Source organism: Labrus mixtus, chromosome 3 (assembly GCF_963584025.1).
Source record: "Labrus mixtus chromosome 3, fLabMix1.1, whole genome shotgun sequence".
Lineage (NCBI taxonomy): Eukaryota > Metazoa > Chordata > Actinopteri > Labriformes > Labridae > Labrus > Labrus mixtus.
Window position 1 is genome coordinate 22,453,423 of NC_083614.1, and position 26,450 is coordinate 22,479,872.

Here is a 26,450-nt window from a genome sequence, read left to right on the forward strand (position 1 = left end):
CTAGCCTGAGTTCTGTCACGGTCGACACACCATGACATAATTCTGCCAGTGATGTTGCTTTGGAGAAATGTTCAGAGAGTTAGACAAGTTACCGAAGGGAAAATATCTCAAACTCTGTCCCTTGTGTTTTAGCCTGCAGAGCGTTGAAATGGAACTGTGTCTGTGTGTGTGTGTGTCTGTGTGTGTGTGTGTGTGTATGTGTGTCCTAGGGTTGTGCAGACTTGTGTGCTTGATGCTGATTCGACCGGTCAGTGTGCAGACGCGGCACTGCATGCCTCAGCTGTCCCTCATGAATACAGTTGCATAAAAAAAGTCATTTCAGCGTCAAACTTTTTTAATGCTTATTTAACAAGATTCTTTTTTCCAGAACTAAATGACTGAAGTTACAATAGTTGTTTTTTGTTGTTGTTGTGTTCTCAGCTCACTTCCCTGTGTCTCTGACTGAAGCGTGGCTGCTCATGAAGTGTTCCCATGTCTTGTTTGTTTTGCCCCTGAGCCTTTTAGAGTTGGCCCTTCAGTATCATCCCTTACCCTTGGCAGCTCACACAGATGTGTGTGTGTGTGTGTGTGTGTGTGCTGTGGAGGAGTTTAAGCGTGTCTGGATGGTTTCTATGGTCACTTATAATAAAGTTGTACTTTTTCAGATCAATTTATGAACCCTTTTGTCAGCCTGCAGCTTCTCAAACAGACAGATTCTGTCTCTGTCTGTGGTTTTCTCACCTCAAACTTTAAAAAGATTTTACAAGGAGAATCTGGTTTTAAATTTGTGAGTAAACTTGATGATTAAATTGCATGGGCAATTTGGCATGTTAAGTCGGGACACTGATGTGAATAGTTGGCGCCAATTTCAAGGTCTTGCACTGTCAGAGAAGTGTTGCATAAAAGACAGCTTGCAGTCTTGTCTATTAGATTATAACAATGACTTTGCGTCCATCAGTGTTTTTTTTACATGAGCCTATTGGTTATAAATGCTATTTTAAGTATCATTTCTACTGGACCCAGTGAGTCATCGTTCTCCGACTTTCTCTTCGCCTCCTCTTCCTTTGCAAACAGATCAAAAATAGGTTTTGTTTGGTTGGCAAGTGGACAAACAGTTGCAGTACTTTCTGAATTTTTTTAGCATATGTTAATGTTCTAGATCTTTCTGACTCAGAGGAAACACACTCATTTATTCCCCTTTTTATTCAGGCCAAACAAAGCCTTAGCATAAGAGTCCCTAGATGTCCTTTTCTGCTTTTTGTGGGCCATTTGTGCTTTTATTAGGACAGTGAAGAGAGCCAGGAAACTTAGGGAGAAGAGAGTGGGGGTTGACATGCGGTGAGGGTCAGACTTGAACCCTGCACATAGGGTGCATGCTTCAACCAACGGGCTAAACTTACTTAATTAGCATCACCCTCCATTAGACATGAGTTGGTTGGTATGAGGTAAAGAAACAGTGTTTCAAAAGCTTAATGAACTTTTGAGTAATAAGCGTCAGTCTTTGTGAGGAGCAAAAAAAAAACCATTTAGTGAAAAGAAGACAAAGAAAACAAAGCAACAAACTGCACTGATGTGCAAAAACTAGTGCACTTCTGTTTTTTTGCTGATGTTTAGCAGCCCCATCCCTCCCCACCTGCCTATGACCTCCCCCTTTGCAGGATGACTGCAGTGTGAGTCACGCAGGCAGCTTTTGTTTCAGAGTCGGAGAGACGACTCACCCTCATGGGAAGACACTGAGGAACTCACCAGGGCAACCGTGGGTTTTTAGTTTAACCTACTGTACTGCCCTGAGCGTGAGGGTTTTGTGGGGTGAAAACGCTGAAAAGTCATCGTCGGGTCAGTGAAGAGAGGACTAATGTTTTTAAGTTGCAAAGGCTGAGCTTCAGATCAACCAGACATGTCTGGGCTTCACAGGGTGAACTTTGAGGGACAGAGAGAGAGAGAGAGAGAGAGAGAGAGAGAGAGAGAGTGGCAGCCAGGATGATTGAAGTGGAGATAGGCAGGGTGCATGTGTGGGTACATAGACATAATAGACATAGCTACAGTGTGTGTGTGTGTGTGTCTGTCTGTCTGTCTGTCTGTCTGTCTGTGTGTGTGTGTGTGTGTGTGTGTGTGTGTGTGTGTGTGTGTGTGTGTGTCTCTTCAATAAGGCGATGATGGATGAAGGAGCCTCTCCGTGGGGGTTTGATTGGTGGTTATAACAGATTTCAGACTCTGTTTGACCCTGCTTAGCCCACAGTCTTAGATCATCACTTTAGATGCAGACAGCCTTCATCGCCTTCATCTCTTCCTTAAAGTTGGGCAGTAGTGTAGAGAGTTGTGTATTCAGAAGTCCTTTCCTGTGAGACTTCAGGTTGACCCCTCTATAGGCCATTTGGTACAGAAGGTATATTTCTGATACTACATTTATAGAAACTGAATGTCAATGACAGCCAGAAAAAATGATCTTAACTCAGAGTCTGATCCGTGTCTCATGTCCTGCTTCCCCGCGCGTCATACAAATGTTCAACATGGCTAATATATCTGTCTCGACTTTATGAGGTCATGTTTTGGGGGGTGCTTGGCCTTAAGAGACAAAGTGTGGGCAGAGCTTATCTCCCTCTGTCCCAGTGTATGCCCTCTCTTATGTCATTGACTTCAGTGCACTAAAACTAATATTTATTGAGGTCAGGCCTCTACGTCTTACTTCAGTAGGTATGTTTATGAAAAACCTGTAAAGTACACATATTCTAAATAACCTTTAAAATATGAGTACATGGACGTTCCTTCCATGACAACATTGTCGGAACGAGTAAGAGCATAGGGTAGCTGTTACATCATTCTTTGTAATCACCACTAAAATAAATAACTCCTAAGAGGAGTAGAGATTTTGGATCATAGGTAATTACTTACCGGTAAGTCTATTAGTAACTTATCTGCCAATGCTCTTTAATTAAATAAGAGTTAACCTTAATATGATTCCCAAACCTCAGCAGATTTTCTTCCCTGTAGAGAGTCTCATTCTTGTTGCTCTTGTGTCTATTCACAAGCAAATAGATCAAACTGACCTCCTAATGGTTTATACATTAGATTAATCAGGTGTGTTAGTATGATGACATTAGACTAACTGGTGACTCAAATTAGCAGTCAGAGAACTGTGTCATTGATCACATCAGGAAACACTAAAGATGAAGTTACACTCCTCTTTCTGTCTCTATTATTTATTGTAGGGGTTTCGTTAAAGGCCCCTTTTGAAGTTCAGCACTTGCAAGCCATTTTGAGCAGCACTCACATTTGGCTCTTTGATGCTTCTCTGGGTAGTGTGGGAATTATCTATTAACTGAGGCAAGCCTGTCTTCTCCCTGAACTGCAGCTTACATTGTCAGTGGGTAGCTGACAGGTTGGTTTACATTATACTGTGGGATTGTTTTGTTGTCCTTGAAGGCTTTCAGCTGCTTCCCTTCTTTTTAGAGAGAATACGGTAAATCTACAGATTATTTAAGTGCCACAAAGTGTCTCTTTATACTCAGGCTTATTTTTCAGTTCGCATCATGTGTCAGTGAGCATTAGAGGATAGTCTGCGATTTTGTCAAACTTTAGTTTTTAGTTTTCAAGATACATCTCTAGGATGCGCTGGGATGCATCCTCAGTGATGTTCCTGAGGACATTGCGGGGTTTCGGGTCTTTCAACATACTGTAAGACCCTCTCACCAATTTGACTCATCCGGGGTTGATCATGTCCTGGATTCCAGCAGCAGCAATCCACGGGCTCGCCCTCTTTATCCAAAGCCACTGGGTGGCTTTCTCTGCGGCTTTAGTGATGGAACCTATGGCCCTAGTCTTCGCAGTTCCCGTAACTTTGAAGAGCGCCCATCAAACCTCCGACAGCCCACTTCAATCGGCTCACAAAGAGCCCGCCAGCCTCGCTCTCTACACTGCTCCACCAACTCCCGGTATTTAGCCAGCTTCCTCTCGTATAGGCCTCCTCCATGTGATCTTCCCAGGGCACGGTCAGCTACCAAATGATCACCGGTTTGATCACAAAATGAATTCATTTTTAATTCCAGTTGCAGCTTTTTAATGGTGTCCACAGATAAAGAAACGTATTCTGTGAACTGATAGCACTCATTTCCTAATTTCCATTAAAGCATTGCTACAGATCCCATGAAGCTCTTATATATGTTTCATACAGGGTTTTAAATGTTTCTTCCGTGTTGCTTACTTTTTATTTACAGCGCCATTTTATTTGACAGAAAATTGGTGACCCCAAAGCAGTCTATATTTGGTTCTGCAGATGACTAAACTCTTATTCTGTGGATGAATAGGAAGCAAACGCCTGAGAAGGACAGAATTTCAGGCTTAAAGGGGATGTGTGGGCTGCTTTTTCTTACCTGCTCAATAACGCACAGGTTCTCTTCCTTTGATCCCACAGCTGCTGTCATGTCGTTCCTTTTATAACTAATCGCATTACAAACTAATCTCACTAACAGGTTTGTCTTTGTTGTTCTTTGTTGTCTGTTTCTTTTTTCTTGTGCCGCTGCAGTCTCCAACCAAGTGGTACATGAAGCTTGTGCCTGTAAGTCAACTAATCAGTGCTTTGCTCTTTCATCTGTGTATCCATAGTGACCGTCTCTCTGTCCACCTGCCTGTCTGCGTCTTGATTTCCATCATGTTGTCACATGTGCACATCAACCTGTGACTTCACTGTTACATAAACACAGCTTTTCTCTTTCTCCTTCAGTTCAGATTAACACTTGTTTACCTTTGTTGTTTCCATTCAGTTGTCTGCTTACTAAATATACTACACAAAATCCTGGAATGGAGCTGAAACAAAAATTATTTCACCTTTTTATAGAATTGCTTTATAAATGAATTGCCCTTAAATCTCTACCGTCTGTATGAACTGCGGTGTAGGACGAGTTTAGGTCAACTGAAGTCCATGGTCCTTCTGTTTGCTAATGTGAAGCTCCCTGTCCGTGGAAGTAGAAAGGCACCCCTGAGGAATCACTAAAGGGATTAGCCAAAAATAAATGGAAAAAAGCTTAATTTTATTGGAAATCAATTTTAGAGATGGGATGGTTGAGAGCATTTGGCATGTAATTGTTTCCACGTCTCTGTGCCAGTTCTCACTACAGAGCCTTTTGTAACACTGTGTGTGTTTGAGTAGAAAGTCATCTTTATTATTAGTCCATTGGGCTGCAATCACGGCTGCAGCCGGTTGGTTCAAAATCCAGTTGATGTGTACATTTTGACAGTTTTCATTCTTCATTAAATTAAAAATTCAATGTCATTCAAATGTCATACCACTAGGCCTAACAAAGATGTCATCATCTGGGAGAATAGTCAGTGAGTCACTTCAGTTGTCTTGTTGAAACAGTGATATTTACCCCAGGTTTATTTTGATAGTCATAGTGGGCTCACTATGTCTGTTTCTTTTCAACAATTAAAACGCTCTAGGCCCCAGATTCATTCAGTCACCGTCACATATGAGTAATTAAGCCTCGATGTGTCCGAAAGTAGTCGAAGTTGCTTTAAAAAGTCTAAAGAACCAGCTGTTGCACAATTACATTCCACTTAATGACTGAAAAGGAAACTATAGGACATGTTTGGCTCAGTCGGTAGGATATATGTAAACAGGGTAAGGTTCCTGATTGTTTGTATTTAATGATCTGCAGGCTCGCTACAGGAAGGAGCAGACGTCGACCCAGCTGGTTCCCTGGATCCCCCCTGTGGACAACCTGCTGAAAGACAGCACAGACGGCTCAGCCCTGGGTGCTCTGCTGCACTTCTACTGCCCTGAGCTGCTACCTTTAGACGGTAACCCCACAAACACACACACACACACACACACACACACACACACACACACACACACACACACACACACAGAAAAAAAAAGGGGGATTCTCAGATTTTAATTTCCAAAACTTGTAGTCACAGTGCTTGGAGGTCTCATTTTGACCCTGACCTCTGAATGTCTCACTCAACAGATCAATGATCAGGCAACATAATCACATCACTTTGTTAATGAAGTGTGACAGTGAGGACCAACAAAGACAATCATTCAGCGGAACACTCAGTCAGACAAAAGATCACTCACCCTTTCATTGCAGCTCCGCCCACAGGTTTATGACATTCAACTTTGATTGGCTGGTCATTCATACACCCTTATGCTTTTAAAGCACAGATCTTAAACCACATCAGCACCAGCAAGAGGTCTGCTTTTTTTATAACCATCACATTAACAATAACACTGATGTGTCTCTGACCCTGACACCCGATGGCTCCCCCATTCTTCCCAGATGTCTGTCTGAAGGAGAACATGACGCTGGCTGATCGGCTCTACAACCTGCAGCTCATTCAGGACTTCTGCAAAGACAACCTGAGCAGCTGCTGCCACTTCAGCCTGGAGGACATGCTGTACGCCTCCTCCACTATCAAGGTATGGCTTCTGGCTGCAACTCTAACCAGGCTGCATTCAGCCCAAACGTTTAGTGTCTCTATTACAAAATTGGATACTTGCTATTCAAAATTGGAAGTCAGTCACAGTTTATTTCTTCTTGCAGACTATTTTATTGTTGTTTTATTTTTCATAGTTTTGTTAAATGAATATATAAAGTACATTTTAATCCACTTTTCTAAGAGTAAAGGCTAACAAATCATAAAGATCATTTCAAAGACTTCTGGGGAAGTTGGGTTGGTGTCTGCCAAACAGTTCTCCCCTCAATAAATTTCTTTTACAGTCAATATATAAAAGTCTTGGAGAAGTTTCTGTGGGAATTCAAACTGCTGAATTACAGACTTTTTGAAACGCAGCATTTTAAATGTGCCCAGCGTCTGCCAGCAGAAAGGAGTGACTCTTTTTCATAAACCATGAAGTCATATCAAGTCTTAGTTTACATTTACAAATCAAGATGTCGACTTGTACTTATGTCAAGGATTGTTTCCAAATCCTCTGTGTGGTCGTTCATTCATGAATTATTTACGATGAAACAGATTAGAAAACCATATGGTGAGTGAGAAAGGAGAATTGAGCAGCTCTGTAGGCCTGTGTGGTGAGTCATGCTGTGGAAAAACCATTCAATCCAAACTATCTGTCCTCACCACCACAAGCTCAGAGAGCTGTGCTCAGCCTCCTGTCATTACATGCCTGCATGTGTTTTTTCAGGCTTCCTTTTTTTCTTTATTAATTTCCTTCTTTGATTTCCCCTTCCTTTTACTTCCTCCCCAAATCTCCTTCTCCAATTAACTTTATAACTTTGTCTCATTTTTTCCTTTCTCATGTCCTTTTATTTCTTGTTTAATTCTTACTCCTTTTGTACTTTTCTCTCTAGTCATACTTTGTCTCGCTGTGTCGATCAGTTATCGTCTTTGTCACTCTGTCTCTCACTGACTAACTCTTCATCTCTCCTTTACTGGTAACATGGTTTAAATATCCTCCATTCTTCTGCTCAGGCCAATATATCTCTTCTAAAGTCAGTGTCACGTCTCTTTGTGCAGCTTCAAAGCTGTCTGCTGCTGATGTGAGATGATTCATTGCAACTTCTTGGTATATTTATGTGTGAAGTTGCTGCCTCTGCCATAAGACGTGTTTTTTTTTCGACTGAAAATTACCCCCTGCCCTAGTTTTCTTTCCTCTACCAAAAGAAAACATGTAAAGGTTAAATAAGACTGGTACAAATGCTGCACATACTGGTGTGGTGCTCCTCTTACGAGTAATACACAACTCTTTACTAGTTTTGATCTTCCACATGGTTTCAGTTTGGGGTTTTGTCTTGGTCAGGGCCACTTTTCAGTTCTCAACAGCTCATTTTCTTTTCCTCAAACTTGTCCTTTGCTCTTGTTTTTGTTTAAAGAAAATGTGTCTGAGGGTTTATGAGAAACGAGTTTGTGAAACACGTGCTTTTTTTTTTCATGCATTATGTCTAAAAGTAAAAGGTGTTAGTTCCCAAAAATAATGCTCTAGCTGTGTTCATATGTTTTACTTGTCTGACCATGCAGAAACCTTTTTAATCCAAAAGCTCCTGCAGCCGCTGGAGTCCATAAATCCCACGACATCCAAAAACAGCCACAGTCACTATCTTGCCACACAAAAGGCAAAACAAACCACAAAGATGGTTTATCACTATTCATTTGGTGCTTTAGAGTAGCTTCAATCTGTGCAGTGTGTCTATATTTAGCCCTGGTGTGACCATCTCACTGGGTTTGCCTGAGAGCCGCATAAGCAGTAAAAAAAAAAAAAAAAAGAGTTGATGTGTCTGAATGACTTTGACTCTGCCTCAGCATGTCCTCTGATGGAGACTGTTGTTTCAGCAAACACTGCAGACAGGTTACTGAAAGGACAAACAACAACAGACTGACTAAACTGAATAAAAAGCAACATACTGTACAAGCTACGCTGATTTAAAAATCTGTTGTTTTTGCATATAGTTGGTGCAAATTAGAATATAGAAAAAAGACAAGGTGGTCAGTAAGCGTTGCAGCATTCATATGTTTTATTATTATAGATATACATGAGTAAAATTATACTTATAAATCAAGCTCAAAGCACTCCAAGCCCAAAGACCACACACATCGACTTGATACAAGACATAAAAAAAACATTAAAAAAAAAAACATAACTGCGTGTTTGAACCAGGCAGCACCAGCTGTATTTTGCTGACCCTGATTTCACGAAGGATAAACTCATATCCCAATTTTGTTGAGTTATTGCCTGAGAGTGCAGCCAGAACTGTGTACAGAACCAGTTAGATTCAGTTACCTTGACCCAGTTTCCAGGCAGCATGTTGTGTATGTCGGGTCCCGTCATACTAATAGAGACCTTATTATAAAACCTGAGCCGAGACATTTAGCGGGCAGGGGCATGAGAGCGGTGTTGATGCAGATGAAAATGTGAACAGGGGAGAAGAGACGAGGAGGAGTGCTAACACTTCACACCAACAGAAAGCTGGAAGCAGTTAGATGGAACAGACTGGGGGGGGGGGGGGGGGGTAGAGAGAATGAGAGACTTGATGATGTGTTTAGACATGTTTGTCACTAAAGCATACACACAGAGGCACAGACACCATTATAAATATCACAGTTAGTGAAAAGTGGTCATTTGCGGATCACTCCATCCGACGGAAGATTTCTATTCAGAAAGAAAAAGCTATTTGGTGTAAAATAAAAATAATAAAAACTGAGGCATGCAGATTTTGTTTTCCACAAAAATGCAAAAAAAAAAAAAAAAAACACCCTTATGTAATAAAGGCTGCCACCAATAATAACTTTTATTATTGACTAAGTGCCTAACATTTGACAGCTGATTACATTGTGTATGTGGTCACTCACACACAGAAACACACACACCAGTCTGTCTAGCACCTCAGTGTCAGATTCCTTTTACTTCTTTGTGCCTGAATGTGTAGAGATCTGTGCACAAAACCAACAGAGTGAGGCATCTGTTCCCCTCTCTCTCAAAGTACCAAAGACCCTACAAAAAGGAACACGTTGAATGTTTGTATGTTTGTTGAAGTCTACATCCTTATATATATATGTTTGTCTCTATAAGAGACAATAGACCTGAATTAAGCACCCAACCCCCAAAGAAATAAAATACACACATTAATTAAGGGACATCCTTTCCTAATGGATGCCACACTAGTAAATCACGTCAACCTCCTCCCATTTAGCAGCTCTTCATTTAATTAATTCACAGCACATCCACATTTCCATCTGTGGATCCAAGGAGGAGAAATAAAATACAGCAGCTTTGGGCTTTTAGCCAGCGTTTGCTTCTTTTTTTACCAGGAGGTTTGAAGCAGACATGCTGAGGTTGCCTCGCTGGAAGGCAATTAACACACTGACTTTTAATTCATGAGCTGCCTTAATTTTCCCCCTGCCTTTATATATTCCTATGTCTGCTTTTTGCTTCTCCATAGTTTGACTACACAGTCAGAAACCAGGGGAAAGTATTCAACCGTGTGGCTCATCTAAAAAAAAAAAAAAATGAACCAGGTCTGAATAAATTATGTGTCACAAAGTCAAACACAGACTAGTCCCTCTCTTTGTTTTAAAAACACAGAACTGCATTGCACTTAAGTCATTAGTTGACAGTGATTTGCAGTGAGTCATGCTCCGGGATAAGCCTCACCTCCTAGACCACCAGCAGGTTAAGAGGATCGTGTGACGTTCAAGTACTGATGCTTCTTTTCAGTGTCTAAATGTCTTTTCATCAATATCTGCACTGAAGTTCTGCAATGTTAAGTATCAAGTTTGTGGATGTTTTTTTTTTTTTTTCAGTAGATTTTCTTCTTAACCTAAAAAAACATGATGTTAAGTATAGGGCTTTTGTGCAAGAAAGTCAAGGAGGTCTGGTAAACTTGGCAGTAAATCAAGAGAGTGGGGTTTTCCAGACTGGAGTGAGTCTGTCTGGCAGGCTGCAGGACCTACATCCTATAATCAACCCTCTGGCCTGATGATTGTTGACACTAATACCCAGTGAATGCTCAGCGAGTCTGAGCATAGTGTCTTGCTGAGTTGGATACCGTAATCTGTTGGTTGTTTATTTGCGATCTATTGAGTGCTGTTTGAGGCTTCACATTGCCACTAAATTTAAATATTTATGTGTGCATGTGCAGAACATGCAGGATGAGCTGTTTCGTGCCTGAACCTGTAGAATAGATCAACCGCAACCTTCGTTAACCCCCGAGATCTCTTCTCGTAATCACCATTTTGGATGCTGTCTTCATCCTAAGACTGGCACTCCAAATCTCCAATCAGCCGGATTTGGCAGCGCTGCATATCCGTCAGAGGGTACTAGTGCCAGTCAACAGGAAGGTCGGCGTACTGGTGGTGCTGTGGTTGGTTGTGAAGGGATGTGTGCGAATGTGTGCGACTGCTGACGGAGAGTATTAAGGGATCACACTCACACCTGGTGTGTCTGTAGTAGTCAGTCGGACAGATGGGAAGAGGGAAGTCAGGTTGGGCTTTCTGCCACCAATCTCTGCTGGGTGAACGATAGGAGATCTTTGTCTTTTCTATTTCTTTTTTTTCCATTTTTTTCTTCATTTTTTTGACCAATTGAGGATTACTTTGCAAGCCGAATCATGTTCAGGTAACAATAATTTTGGTATATAACTTTGTAAACGTGATATTAAAGAGCTATTTAACCCCAGGCTTATAATAAGGGAAAAATAAATATCACTGAAAACATAGATTTAAAGTAGATGTTAAATATTATTATTTTTTTTTTTACTTGAAATTGTAGTAAGCAGCTGATCACTGCACTTTAAAAATGTTTTAGTAATTAAGTAAGCGTCACTTAAACCACTTTGTAATTATGTGCATAACAGCTTCACACATCAGATCACTGTAGGAACTACAATCCTCTCACAGGTTTGCAGCTTTGATGTAATTCAAAAACAAAAGAAAGGTCCAGTGACGGTAAAATGGTGCAGTACCACCCAAGGGAAACCACTGCTTCTGGTGTTAATTGCTTCTGCCCCTCCTGGTGTGCTTTTGGGCTGCAGCGGGAGGGTGGGGGGGTGGGGGGGTGGGTGGGAGGGGGGGGTAAGTTGTGTAGGTTTTTGTGTGTATGCTGCATGGCAAAAATGTTGCTGATGAGGTGAATCAGGCATCTTTAGAGCTGAGCCATGCAGCATTGTCTTTGTCTGGAGAGCATGGACTGAGGGCGGGGAGGGGGTGTGTTTTCTCAAGGTCGTCCCAGCCTCACTGCACTCATTTTGCATATGTATGCACATGTGCTTTTGTCAGAGAGTGCCGGCATGATCACTACAGAAGCCCCAAATATGGCACGATACTTGATTCAATGGCAATTCTTTAAATGTGTGAAAGTGAAAACAATCTGCCGGGGCTGTATTAACTTCTCAATGCTACATATCTTGTTTTTGACAGGAGGATCTGGATATGAGGATCTAAATCATCCTTTGCCTTTTTACATGACACTTCAACTACACCGGCGTAACTGCATTGAAATAAAAGCATAGGATGAATATTTGAAAAGTATACATCTTCAAGCACTCTGAGAACCAACTATACATTGACCTTATTTCAAAGTGGACTTGGCCTTACAAAGCAGTGTCAAAGATCCCTTCAAAATGCCATAGCCAATCAAATTCATGTTTTCTGGTGGATGGCATGATGGTGATTGAGAACAGCAAAAAATAACTGACCTGGATCTTATAAATTAGGTTAATGCCTTAATCACTCCTCTCTTCTACCACAGGTACCACTGACAGTATAATGTAATTGGCAAATTAGCTTATCCAACATAAGCCATCATGTTCGTCACAATAGCTAAGCTAACAAGGGTTTGAACAGTGTGAAAGTCTGCCTCCTTCTCTAAGTCAGACAAGACATTTTTTGTTAACTGAACTGAAATGTTGCTTTTCATTCAAAATACCTTGGTGAAAAGGCTGATGAACATAGATCCCCTTGCAAATTAATCTGCTGTAGGTTGTACTACGAAGCAATCCCCTCTTAAGAGGATACTCTGTGAAATTAAGTTAGTGAATTATTAATGTGCAGCTGGAAGATTCATATCATACCCATCACCTCAGGTGCTCTGTAAGGGTTCGCAGAGACACCTACTGGAGGAATAGGTACAATGTAATCATATGGCAACTGGTAGTATGAATACATTGACAAGAGATATGCTTGTTTTAATTCTGAGTTATTTCATGTGATCTTATATAAAGTATTTAAACTTACTCTTATGTCATTATTTCCACAGAATAACTACCTGGTGTTTATGGCAGAGCTGTTCTGGTGGTTTGAGGTGGTCAAGCCATCTTTTGTGAAACCAAGAATGCTGGACAATGAAGGCACAGGCAAGTCTGAAATTCATACAATAAATATCATCATACAGACATTGATAAAGAAGTGTAGTGTCAAAAGAGTCGGTCGTAAGTGCTTCAATTAATGGTGTATTTCTTTTTTCCACAACATTAACATTTACCTATAGTTTATAGTTTTTTCATGGAGTAAACAAAGTTAGATTATTTGTCTCTGTTGTGTCCCTTCAGAGCACTCATCCTTGATGAAGAATATTCCAGCCATCCCCATCTCCAAAGCAACAAAGAGGAGCTTCATGGAAAGACCCCCGAGTCCCGAAAGACCCAGGTACAGTAGTTCAAATGATTGTATTTCAAGTTCAGAGAGATCAATAAAAGGACAGCTCAAAGGTGCCTCTTGTCTCACGCTGATATTATGTCATTGTATGTAATGTAATGGGCTTAAGATGTGCTAGGATTTGCTCTGAGGCCAGATGTGGTGTGGGCTCAGTGGTGAAAGATCTGAAAGGAAGAACTTGTGATTATAACTCCATGATAAGAGCATTTTACCCAAAGAAAGAAGAGATAACTTGCAAAGTGAATTCCTTCTCTAAGCATTACAACTAAGAGGAACAATAGAAAAGTATTTGAGGATTATGTTATTCAATTTCTTCTCTCTCTCTTTCATTCTGTAGTTTGCCCCTCCGACCACAGCCAAGGAACTCAGGTGATTTGTGTTTGCGTGTTGTTTTCTATTCTGAAATAGTACAACTAGATAATAATATCATCAAATCAAAACGTGTTAATACAACCTCTGTTTTATTTATCTTGTTTGCGGTCATGTGACATCCAGGAGAGATCAAGAGGTCGACCTCAATGTCCTTTGTTGATGGCAACCTTGGCACTTGGCCCAAGGAGAAAAGGTTGGTCATATTGCTGTCAAGGTTATGGGCTGCTTGTTAAATATCCAATTCCCAAGGAAATGTCTTATCACATTGGAAGTTAAGGCAAACGAAAAGAACGGAAAGAGATGCTCTGAGATCCGATTCTGTTTTCATTAAATAGCCTTTTAAAATGTGTTGTTGTTATTTTTCTTAAGGTCTGGGCCTTATGGAGTGTCTTTCGACATCCCCTTCAACAAAGATGACTCTGCCACTGCCCTTCTGTCCTCCACGCGTGGCATGGTCAGGTCCGTCAGCACGGATGATGGTTCTGGCTTCAGGGTCCAGCACCTGCCCCGAGGAATGAAGCGTAACCTGTCCTTCCAGCCAGTGAATGGTCAGAGTATCGGCATTGAGGAGGAGGGCTGCCCAGACAGCCTGGCTGGTGTGGAGCCCAGTATGAGCGCATACCCCAACGGGCATGGAAGTGCCATGGCAACTACTCCCTCCATTGAGGAAGCCCTGCAGATCATCCACAGCCCAAATAGGCCCCCTGTCGAGGGGATCAACAGCGGTTTCTTTCTGCACAGTCAGGGCCACAGGGCTGGTGTTGACGGCTTGGAGCCAGTGTCAGAGTCAGAGTCCAAAGGGCCTCTGAGCACTACAGACACAACCGAGGTTGACACTGGCATCCATATCCGAACAGAAGACATGTTGGATGAGGATTCCTCCCTAAAGGACTGTTCTGTGAACATGGACCTCGATATGGACACTCCAAGCCCCTGCACAAGCAGTCAGAGCAAATCCCCCTCAGGAGTAAAGATGACCAGCTTTGCAGAACAGAAGTTTAGGAAACACAGTCCATCAGCGGCAGACTCAGGGAGGTGCAGCAGCAGCTCCCTCAAGACCACTCCTGAGGGCTCTGAGTTTTGCCTTCCTTTATCTGTCTCTTGGGCCCCAACCCCTGAGCACAGCCCCATCCATCAACAAACCCCACCTCCCCTCACTGCTAAAGCTTCACCCACACCTGTACAACTCCCACCAAATGACCCTGCTCAGGTCATGGCTACAGAGATGGTACAGCTGAGGATGAGGCTAGAGGAGAAACGTAAAGCCATCGAAGCGCAGAAGAAAAAAGTGGAGGCTGCTTTCACGAGACATCGACAGAAGATGGGCCACTCAGCCTTTCTCAATGTGGTTAAAAGAAAAGGGGATGGGGCTGCAAGTGGAGAGGAGGGAGGGAAAACTGACGGAGAAGGCAAGGCAGCAAGCGCGAGTCCTGCCTTTAAATTTGGGAGGAGCAAGGCAGACACGCCTGATGGGGCAGAGCAAAGCGGCACAGCCTCCTGCTGGACAAAGTCACCGGGTTCGGGAGAGGAAGGTGGGCAAAGCCATGTTCAGCCAACCGAGGGAGATCTGACTGAGTATACTCGTTCTATAGACAAACTCAACCATTCGTTAGCTTTCCTTCAGACTGAGATGCAGCGGTTGGCTCAGCAGCAGGAAGTGATCATGGCCATGAGGGAGCAACAACATCAGCAAGCATGGGTAATCCCTGCCACACATACCAACCCATCACCACAGAAACACGGTCGAGCCGGAGCTGTCACACGATCCTCAGGACCCTCTTCTCCAGCCGACTCCCCTCGTTCAACTCATCGCTCCCCAACCAGCATCAAACGCAAATCTGCCTCCTTCCACTCACGTAATCCTCGCACCGTACGTCCCAGTGAACTGAAGCTCGCCCCTTACAATCGAGTCCTAACTGCCCCTCAGTCTGTTGACAGCATCCCTAGGTTGCGCAGATTTTCTCCCTGCCAGCCCTTGTTGAGTTCCTTTGTTTACATGGGGGAGAAACCAGAAACCATCAATCTAGCAACGTTTGCCTCAAATGAAGATAACAACAAGGAGACAGAGTCAGAGCTTACCAATATATGTGTAGCAAACACGCCTCCTAGTTCCCCCAACCTGCAGAACAAAAGAGAACAAACTGAAGAAAATTCATCCAAACCTCAGGAAACAGAGGTGTACGGCGAATGCGCTGGCTTGGAAACAGCTGAGCAGAATGTTCCGACATCAGATCGCAAACCTTCCATAAGGTCATCAGTTCCCGAGGTCCTGGCCCACCCTGTGGTAGAGACCTTTACGGTGACACCTACAGAGATTCCTCCCCAGCAGGACGACTCAGGCCAAGTCAAGAGCAGCTTGATCGAGGTTCCTCTGTCAGTAGTAAAGCCCCTGGAGGATCTGACACTTGATGATGATCTGGAGCTACAGCAGGGTGTGGAAGGCCTGGAAAACGATCAGAAGATGTGTCGTGGTTTCTTCTTTAAGGTAGGCTGTTCTTTGAACTGTCCCCCTGTTACACAAAGTGAAAACTGAAACCTTAATTTAGTTATTTACACTTTAATTTATCTGAATATTGTTTATACATGTAGCACTTTTTCTAGTTGTAATAACTCCAACAGTTAAAAATAATATTAGATAACCTTCTTGGTTTCAAATTGATTTTTTTTCGGACTTGACACTGGATGTAATCTACAGAATAATCTTGAAAGGCAAACAAGGAAAAACTCTGGCAATAAGACCATAGATTGTAAAAAAACATCATAAAGAATCAATTCAAAAATAATGTAAATTATAGAATCAACAGTCTGTAGCAACCAGATTGAGCCATTGGATACCTCAAAATGCAGCACTGCAATTAAAGAAAAAAAGGTGAAAACATCCAAAACACTAGACGGCCATGTTTGTTTTTTCATGATGAACTACCCTTGTTTTTAACATGAAATCATGAATGGTTCAGGAAGACATGCCCTCTGAGACCATTGTCATCTTCCCAGTTCTGAGTTGTAAGATATCCTGCTAGCTGGAGTCTGGGCGTCGATGTAGGTCATAAAACTGGGGCTGTTGTGAATAATTCAGGCACAGCTGTAGAAACGAGAGGCTGGAGAAGACCTGAATAGATCGTGAAGGAAGATTGTGCTTTGGGATGAGCTAAGGCTGTTCACATGGAATGAAACTGTTTGTTACTGAAATGAGCAGCTTGATGTGCCCACATTGGAACAACTGATCTGTGATATAAGTTCTTGATTTAGTTGTGTGAAAACAAGATTATTTGAATCGAAACATACTTTGTTGCCTCTGCCAGTCATCTTATTTATAACACAAAGATCAGGATTTGGATTATCTGGTTCATTATATCAGATTAGATGAATAAAAGCATCATATGCTAATAGCACTCAGCTTTGCTTCTTTATCTGTGCCTTAACTTGCAGCCTGTAAAACAGTCATTTATATAATCACTTTTTACAACACAAATAACCTCAAACGGGGTGAAGTGACTGACACCGTTTCTTTCTCTGTGACCCAGGACGATGAAAAGGCAGAGCAGAACATGGCTCAGAAGAGAGCGGCGCTGTTGGAGAAAAGGATGAGGAGGGAGAAGGAGACCCTGCAGAGAAAGATGCAGCTGGAGGCAGAGTTGGAGCAGAAGAAAGAGGAATCTCGGTATGTTGTCTCATCTGGAAAACAAATACACACTTTGAGTGCACGCACATAGGAACACAGTAATGTGTGTTCTTCACTTTGGTCTGACAAAAGTTAATTGATGTGAAAAAGTTAGATGGATTTCTGCTACAAGACATATGGAGCACTTTTTCCAAAAAAATGTTGTTTACAAAACATACATTTTATCACTCCAGTATTATACTTAAATAATTAGAAACCCACACAAACTGCACTGCCAAGGAGAGACAGCATCCTGAGTGTGCCTGCCCCATCGCATGCATGTCAATTAACTACATTTAAAAATTTCCCCCAAAATTTGCCCCTTTCTATTTAAATAAGCAAATTTGCAAATACCATATAATTCATAAAGACCAGTGCTTATTGGCACTCCCAATTATTGTGGTGCAATTTAACTCCATTGAGACCCATGTATAAGAAAAGATGCAATTTCTCTCTCTCTCTCTTCCATCCTCTCTCCACTTATTCAATTAATGCAAAAGGACGGCTCTCGTCGTTACTGGTGGTAACTGTGGCATATTATTTATACGAGCTGTCACACGCAAACTTTTCAGTGATCAGGAAAACAAAGCCGCCTCATTGTGACATGAAATTTATGATCTGTTCCAACGCAAAACAAGAGCAAACTGTACAAAGCCGCTGCACCTGAACACCATTAGCGCTATATGATTCGTCAATAGGAACTTGAGACGCAGCAGATAGCGGGAGCAAATGATGCACAATTCTTGGATCTATGAGCAGCCGCAATCCATTCTAGGTGAATCAGGCCCTTACAGTATTTGTTTGCACTGACTTCCTTTGTGTTCCGTCTGATCAGACTGAAAGCAGAGGAGGAACGCATCAGGAAGGAGGAGGATAAGGCAAGGAAGGAGTTCATCAAGCAGGAGTATCTCAGGAGGAAGCAGCTGAAACTGATGGAGGACATGGATACCGTTATTAAACCCCGACCAGCCACCGGGGCCAAGCAAAGGCGGGGGCGGCCCAAATCCATCCATCGCGACAGCATGGACTCCCCAAAAACGCCAGTCAGAGCTGCTACAGGTAACCATGGAGATGACTCATACACAGGGAGGTCATGGTCACCCCATCTGTTGTGTATGTGTCCTGCTGCCACTTTGCTTTGTGCCACAATGCATCACACACAATCCTGATGTCTCTTAAAACAAGATGCTTGGGTTCCATGTCAAAGTATATATCGAACTGGCTTGATAGAAGATGAATAATATTTGAACTAATGACAGCATTGTTATGATATATCATACTCAAAGACTTCATCATAATTATACCTAACAGGAAGTAGTAGAAAGCTACATGTTGTGTGGGGGGGGGGGTGAACCTTATTTAATAAGATGTCTAAGATGACAAAATATAACTTTTTTTTTAAATTAAGAAAGATTATTATAATTACATATTTATCCATATATTAAATAATATGTTTCCATTCATTTTGTGTATCCTACCCCAGTTCATTGTAGTCCTAACAATGATTATGCATTGCTCTGTCACAGGGATGGCACAAAACAAAATAGACATCCTGGTGTGGTTGTTAGTCATTGTGTGTGTGTGTGTGTGTGTGTGTGTGTGTAACCATGTCATGCTGTGCCAAATCTCACCTCACATCCAGGTTCACGACAACGTGTCTTTTCAGTCTCCAGCTTGTCCCTGGCTTCCCTCAACCTGGGAGACAGTGACAGTGTTCACTCTGAGAAGAGGACGCCCAGGTGAGATGTTTTTTACAATTTTACAACTGTTGTCAGATTGTCAGAGAGAAGAGAAGAACTGTTTAGTTAACTGTGTTTTTATCCCAGTTTGTTGTTGGCTATATTGTCAGAGATAGAAGTCTCAGCAGCAGGGTCTTTAGTCAATCTTGAGGATTGAAGAGGAGAAAAAAAAAGAACACAGACCTGACACACAGCTTATGATGGCATTAATTCCTCGTTTAACCAGTTTCCCCTGCTTAAAGAATTACAGTGTCTAGCTCCTGTAAATGAGCATAAAGCCATGCGTAATATACTGAGTAAATGCATGCATTTACTAAATTAATAAACAGGGCAGGAAAAATGGTGCAGTAATGCCCTCTTTGAATTGTAATTGCCATGAAAGACAAATTAAAGATGTAACAGCAGGTATTAAAAACACCTTCTGTGTTATTACTAGTTCAAATTATTGCAGTTGTTGTTTTAACAATGCCAAATCTCTGAGGAATTTTGACTTTTTGAATGAATATCAAACATTTTGTGTGTACACATTTTAATATTTCTTGCTATTTTTTATAAAGTCAAGTAAATCAGACTCTCTAGTTCTCAGATCTAACATTTCTTCTGCATTCTTCTAACTCTTCCTCTTTATTACTTTTTTTTCCCCCTGCTGTTTCACACTTTGCCAGAAGTTCTAGTTTAGCCTCTGGCAGCCTCTTCTTCTTTCTGAGCTCTCCTAAACTAAGAAGGAGAAGGTTAGTTTTTTTGCTTGGCAATTAAACCTTGAGGCACTTCACGCTGTGCTGAGACCAATCCTTCACATGAAACCTGCTGCACGCTGGGTTTTTTTTATCAGGGATTGTTCGTTAAAAAAAAAAAAAAAAAGTCCAAAAAGAAATGCAACACGAGCTACGATTCTAGAAGCTTTGTCACCACAAAATATCCTTTCTCTTATCTCTGTCCCTCATCTGATGTTCCTTCCTCACCAATCTACACTCCTGCCCTGACTTATTCACACATGATAACAGTCATTACATCAAAGACCAGTTTTGTGGTACACCTCTGCATCATCAAACATCCAACTTATCAAGTCATTCAACTTAGTTTCTTCTTAAAACACAAGAGGTAAACAGCTCTGTCCAGTTTATATATCCTTCAGGAAATGAAAATGACTTGTTAACTTGGGCAGTTTATGTTCACAAAAAAGCACTTCAATCTTTTTTTTTTACTAACAAGGCTATATGTGCACTTATTATTTGTGTATAAGAATACAGTATGTCTTAAATGCAATATATAACACATAGCATGAGCACTACTTGTCTACACGACCTCCTATGTACTATACAGGAGGACATATATTTCAGGCAGTCCACAAGAAGAAATAGTTGCTGCAGTGAAATTGATTGACCTCTTTTATTGAATTTAAATGAACCACATCACACCACTGTACTCACTGCCTGTGCTTGCAAGCTTTGCTTCTTTTGCAGTTAACGCAATGATGAACAACGCAAAATCAACAAAACCCAAAACTGTTTGCTGAGATAGTACACGCTGTTTTCTCTGCAGTAGAGAATGGATCTATACAAACATGATGTAGACAGGGTGGGGGAAAACATCAAGTAGTTTCCTGCCTTGCCTACAGTATAATTTGCTGAGTGTTCCAAAACACTTCCAAATCTCAAAGGTGATTCATTATGTGTATGTGTTGTGTTTTAGGCCAGATTCTGCAGATGGCTTCCTGTCTCCGAGTCGTTCCAGCAGCAGGAATGGAGAGAAGGACTGGGAGAATGCATCAACAACCTCCTCTGTTACATCAAACACAGAGTACACAGGTAGGACAACGTACAGATACTAGTCCTCTGTAGCACAGGTGTTCAATGCAGATCTTACAGCTTCCAAATTTAACTACGGTTATAGTTTATGCTTAATAGTTTGAATAATAAAAGTGGTTTTATAACGTAAAGGTAAATGGTAATATGAGATAAGACACTGAAGGAAAACAGTTTTAGATCTTGTCTTATTTTCCTACTGGTGGTGTTTTTGTGCCACAATGGCTGAGTCCTTTGTCAGTCTGCCCACCAACTCACAGATATGCTACCAGCAGAAATCTCTATACATGTTTTATGAGAGAAGAGAGTAAAAATAGGGAGGGACATCTTTTCTTTGACAATACTGGAGGAGTTGCCATGACAACAGTCTCATCCCCATGTTCTCTCCTCTGTTCTCATCCAGGACCAAAGCTGTACAAGGAGCCCAGTGCCAAATCCAACAAGCACATCATCCAGAACGCTCTGGCCCACTGCTGCCTCGCAGGCAAAGTTAATGAGGGGCAAAAGAACAAGATCCTGGAGGCAAGTGCATGGAGATTTGTGTACCGGTTTATTGTTTGATACACATACAGTATATGGTTGGGTCAGGTTTACTATCCACAAGCTACCTTCAATTCAGTGGATCAAAATCTGGCAGGTAAACATTTTCTCTATATATATATATATTTATTTAGAACTGGTCTGAAAAAGTAGATGCATCCCAAAAAAGTTTAATTACAATCAATTGTCATACAATAGCAATGCTGGTTGTGTTTCTCTGTCATTGAGTTGATAACAGCTCCAAAGAATGATAACAGAAGAGAGGCGGGGCATAACACATATTTAAGCCAATCTACGTCATTTGAGGGCACTCTTAAACATCTAGAAGTTCCTGGCGCCCCCTGTGGACAAAGTGGTAACTCTTTACTCAGTGTGAAGTCCTGTATATGCGTAGGTAGTGTTTTCTGACCAAAAAAAATGTCATCCGACGTTATTTTAAAAGTCAAATGTGTCACTCATCAAGAATCTTTACCATTGAAAATGTCAAAAAAGTTTTTACAGCAGCGTACTGTAAATCACTTCATCTGACACCTACTCCGACGCAGTGGATTCAGGCATTAACAATTACAATATAGAAATAATCGATCTTGTCGCTGATTGTCTTGTTTGCTTGATTAGGTCATAGAGAGCCATCAGTATTCATTTCCAGTCTTATTCATAACCCTCCAAAAACTCCTCACAATAACTTGAAGTATATATGTCCCTCATACTGTATCTCTCTCCTGAACTTTAAAGGAAATGGAGAAATCGGAGGCCAACAACTTCTTGGTTTTGTTCCGAGACGCTGGCTGCCAGTTCCGCTCACTCTACACTTACTGCCCAGAGACGGAGGAGATCAACAAGCTGACAGGCATCGGCCCGAAGAGCATCACGCGCAAGATGATCGACGGCCTTTACAAGTACAACTCGGACAAAAAGCAGTTCAGTCAGATACCAGCCAAGACCATGTCGGCCAGCGTGGACGCCGTGACGATCCACAGCCATCTCTGGCAAACCAAGAAGCCAGCTACCCCTAAAAAAGTAGTGCCTGCCCAGTCCTAATAGAACTTGACACCTCAAAAGGAACAAATCCATTTCAGTTTGCACTTCACTGTACATATCCATAAAGATTCAAGCACCTGCAATGCTAGTTAGATGAATGCATATTTGTCTTTTTTTTATGTTTGTTCGTTATTTTCTCTTATTGCATTTGTGTCCTTGTATCTCCTCCTTACTCTGGACTGGACATGATTGCACTCAAAGATTATGAACAATTGGAATGTATTCCACAGTCGAAGACTATTGTACATGCTCATTACGTTTTTAGAGATTGCCATGTTTGAGTCCTTTTACCGAGGCATGTGTGAGTGTTTTTTCTTCATCATGTGCCAAACTGCAAAATAAGAGACCGTATGAATGCTAGGACATTTCATTAGGTACCCTAAAGCACTGAATGTTTTTAATTCAAGTACAGATTACTTGTTTTTTCATGATCCTATTGATGTGTGGCCTTGTGCGCGTTTTGTTTCAGCGTGTGAGTGCAATGAGGTGATTGTAAGACTGCGTGTATATAGAGAGGGGGTTTTTGTATCTGGAAGAACACTTTTTTTCTTCGTCTGTTGGTAAAGCAGTTTGTATATTATGGTATGTAAAACTACAAAGGGCCAAAAAGTGATTACATACAGCTAGTGTTAGCCGCACAGTACACGTGTGTTCAACTCTACAAAGCAAAGCGGTTTCAGCTTCTTTCTTCTTTTTTTTTACAATCCGTTTTGAGAGAAAGTGATTTTAAAGAATGCCTGATGTTACCCTAGATCACTGGTTCTCAACCTGTGATCTAGGTCCAATTGTCTGCAGGTCGAGAAACCTGCAGACAATTGGAGCCTGGATGTATTATGTTTGGGGGGGGAAAAATGTTTTCTTACATACAAATGTGCTGTCATGTGTATAATTGTTGTGTCAAATTTCATTTTCAAGTAGTTGCAACCTCAAGATGTATTTCAGTATTTTGCATAGAATTGGAGGAGAGTGTAAATGTAAATAATCTCTTCAGGGTCAAAGCGGACTCTGGCTTGTTTACACTGCAAGGCAATGCTTCAACCAAAAAAAAGGTTGAGAACCAGTGTTGTAGATGATTTGAGCTGCTTGTTAATGAAATGAAACAGCTCACTACCTTGATTTCATTTTCAAATGCCTCCTGCTGCTGTATTATGTAGGATCTTTGCAGTAAACTACACATGCGAAAAAACACTCAACTACTAGTTTTCAGGAACAGATTCTTGTTTGTGTTTTACTCCCTCTCTGATGGATAAAAGCGTCTGCTAAATGATCTGTAGAACATGACAGATTTCACCTCAGAAGGATTCCTCTCCATATCAATATCCACATTTAAAATGAAGCTGTTACATTAAGTACTTTTTGCCAGAAAGTATTAAATTAATCTCTCTCACAATGGGATTAATCCTCTTCACAAAGTCAAATCAAGCGACCACTAAACACTTCATATAGTTCATATATATTTACGTAGACAAAGATAGGAATACTGTTCGAATAAAAGTACGCTTCTGTGGGCGTGCCCGTTTGGCTCAGTTGGTAGAGTTAGGTGCATCATGTACCGAGGCTACAGTCCTCGTCACACTGGTTTTAGACTATCCTGCGGTCTTCATAAAATTTGGTGCATGTCATCCCCACTCTCTTTCCCCACATTTCCTGTCTCTATAGCTGTCCTATCAAATAACAACAAACAGCCCCAAAACACTTTGAAAGAAATTCTACATGATGAATAGAAAGGCAGTCATACTTCAGTGTGAGTGTTGCCTGATAAATACATTTAGCCCACTGTTCGAATGGCTGAATCTTTTTCAACACATCAGTTTATCTACTGTTCTAACATGACATAAACATGCCTTGACCAAAAATAACAAAAGTAAGCATTAGCAGCAGGCCGTATATGTCTGTTGTCTATAAGATGCAACATGTCCTGAAAAGGGGCAGATATTATTGTTCGGTTTCATTTTGTCTAGTCTTAAGAAAATGAATTTGACAAAATAATGCAAAGCAGAATAGGGCGGATCCTTGTTGCTCCATACGGGTAGAGACTCACCATGAAGTGTAATGAGTGTAAGTATCATGTTCAATTTGCCATTGAGTGTCACGTCCACACTATCTGCAGGTACAATTTCCAATAATAAAAAAAAGAAACTGAATTGGTGCTCTGTTTCATCGATTAAGGAGTGGGGGTGGTGTGAGCCTGTTTAGAAGTATTTCTCTTTGGCGTTTGGGATGGATTTACCACAGGAAATCCTTCCATCTGTCTTTGGCTGCTACAGGCCAAGGTTAACAACTATTGAGAGTGTAATAATATTGTACAGTGTGTTCATGTAGGCTCATTTTTGTCCACTATGATGACTTTTATTTTGTTTGTGAGATGCTGTGCTGTCATTCTAAATATTGCTGAACATGTCTTTTTTTTGTTTACTTTTTGCATTTAATAAAACAAAGCATGGCCTCAGCATTTATGTGGTTCTGATTCTTTAATACAATTTCTATTGTAATGGAGGATTAATGGACATTTTCTATTGATTAATTAAAAGAATATTAACTGCATGTTGGATATGGTGGGGTGACACGTCATGCACTATGCAACGCTTTTTTAATTATTTACGGTATCTTTAAGTACATCTTTCTTTTGATACAGAAGAAATGTTAACGCATGCAGGCAAGGCTTAACAGAACAATACATGCATAAAATGCATTGAAAATATTTACTGTGAGCAAAGCATGGCAAATTTTGTGAGAAGACTTCCAGGTAAATGTAAGGCTGAAAAGGAATCTATACCAGACGTCACAAATGTTCATGTATTCTATTTACTCACCATAAAATCTGGTAAGACAAGAGACACGTTTAATACCTATTTTTTCATTTAAAATGTTGGCTGGGTCCTATATACCTATTTGAGTCAACCCCCTGACTTCACTAATCTCCAACAACCCAGGATGTCCAGCAGAGGAGGAAGGATTGCTGTTATCTACAAAGGAAGATTTTAAATGCACTCCTATTTCACATAATAGTTTTAAATCATTTGAACATCTTGGTTTGATGTTTCATTTTAAAGACCCAGTATTCATTTCCGGTTACTTTTAGAATGGATTTTAGGATTTTACTGATCACTTTGAAAGCATGCATGGATCTGGCTCCTAGCTACATCACATAATTGTTGACTCTCTACTTGTCAGCCCAAAGCCTCAAAGTGAAGACTTTAATCTAAAGGAGATCGAGCTTTGCTATCAGGGCCTGTGGCGATCTGCCAATGGAGACTTTTAGTTATCTTGTTTACTTCTTTCTTTTACTCTTTAAGATTATGTTGATTATTTTTGTTGTTGTTGTTGAATTAATAATTTGATTACCTTAATTATTAGTAGTACTGGCAGATTTCCATTAATAGGCTATTCCCTCAGTAGCCCAATTTTATTTCATTCAAAGAAACAATAAAGTAAAAAAACAAAAAACAAACATAAAATCTCAAATTTTGAATGAAAAGGAGCAGAAAGAAGATTAATCTTATAATATCTGCCCCTCTTTCACAAAACATTAATTAAAACAAAACAGAACACTTAATTCAAAAACAATTCAAATGAAATTAAATTGGCTGCAGGCAAACACAGCCACTGGCAGCCCCAATGTAAGTCCTCCTTACCAATTCAATATGCACCGTACAAAGTATATCACAATAAATTTTTGTTACAGCATCACGAAACAAAACAGTATCTCACTGACATATTTCCATATTTATTCAACAAACTGGCTTTAATTTTTCTTTTAAATATCATGTTTGATTTTGATTCTTTAGTTTCTCTGTTGAGATTGTTCCATAAACCGATTCCTTTCACAGTAAAACAACGTTCTCTCAATTTGGTTCTGAATCTCAATTTGTTAAAGATCTCTGTTCCTTTTAAATTATAACGGCTTACCCTTTTTTCAAATCTGTTTTGGATGTAGCTTTTAGGCTTTAGGCCTACTCTTTTGTGACTGAGTTACAGACACGTTTAGCAAAGTGTATTAAGAAGTCTGTTTATTTCATTGCAAATGAATTAGAGTGTAGCCTCTGTCTCTATGTCTTCCTGTAGCCTATGTTAATGTGAATAAGAAGAAAAAAAAACACTTTCTCTCTTGTGGTTATGACCCTTATCTGGGTGAAACACAAAGTTTTAATTCTGTAAAGCTCTAAATGGGTCATAAGCGAAAGGTGCTTTTGGAAACTGTGC

The 26,450-nt window shown here is 40.8% G+C and overlaps 1 protein-coding gene across 4 annotated transcripts in view; it reads left to right on the forward strand.

Moving 5' to 3' along the window:
* Positions 1 to 24,697, forward strand: part of camsap2a (calmodulin regulated spectrin-associated protein family, member 2a) — a 45,499-nt gene extending 20,802 nt beyond the window's left edge. Inside the window, exons 5-18 of one of the 4 annotated variants that reach the window (XM_061033814.1) lie at positions 4,502 to 4,534; positions 5,634 to 5,775; positions 6,261 to 6,400; positions 12,692 to 12,788; positions 12,984 to 13,080; positions 13,427 to 13,458; positions 13,585 to 13,654; positions 13,831 to 15,946; positions 16,986 to 17,122; positions 17,958 to 18,181; positions 18,765 to 18,861; positions 20,554 to 20,669; positions 21,070 to 21,188; positions 21,942 to 24,697. In XM_061033814.1, the coding sequence (XP_060889797.1) occupies positions 4,502 to 4,534; positions 5,634 to 5,775; positions 6,261 to 6,400; positions 12,692 to 12,788; positions 12,984 to 13,080; positions 13,427 to 13,458; positions 13,585 to 13,654; positions 13,831 to 15,946; positions 16,986 to 17,122; positions 17,958 to 18,181; positions 18,765 to 18,861; positions 20,554 to 20,669; positions 21,070 to 21,188; positions 21,942 to 22,247 (3,726 nt within the window). In that variant the 3' untranslated portion in view covers positions 22,248 to 24,697. The remainder of the gene's footprint in view (positions 1 to 4,501; positions 4,535 to 5,633; positions 5,776 to 6,260; positions 6,401 to 12,691; positions 12,789 to 12,983; positions 13,081 to 13,426; positions 13,459 to 13,584; positions 13,655 to 13,830; positions 15,947 to 16,985; positions 17,123 to 17,957; positions 18,182 to 18,764; positions 18,862 to 20,553; positions 20,670 to 21,069; positions 21,189 to 21,941) is intronic. The other 3 variants (XM_061033816.1, XM_061033818.1, XM_061033817.1) reach the window with 3 other exon arrangements.
* Positions 24,698 to 26,450: the final 1,753 nt, after the last annotated feature.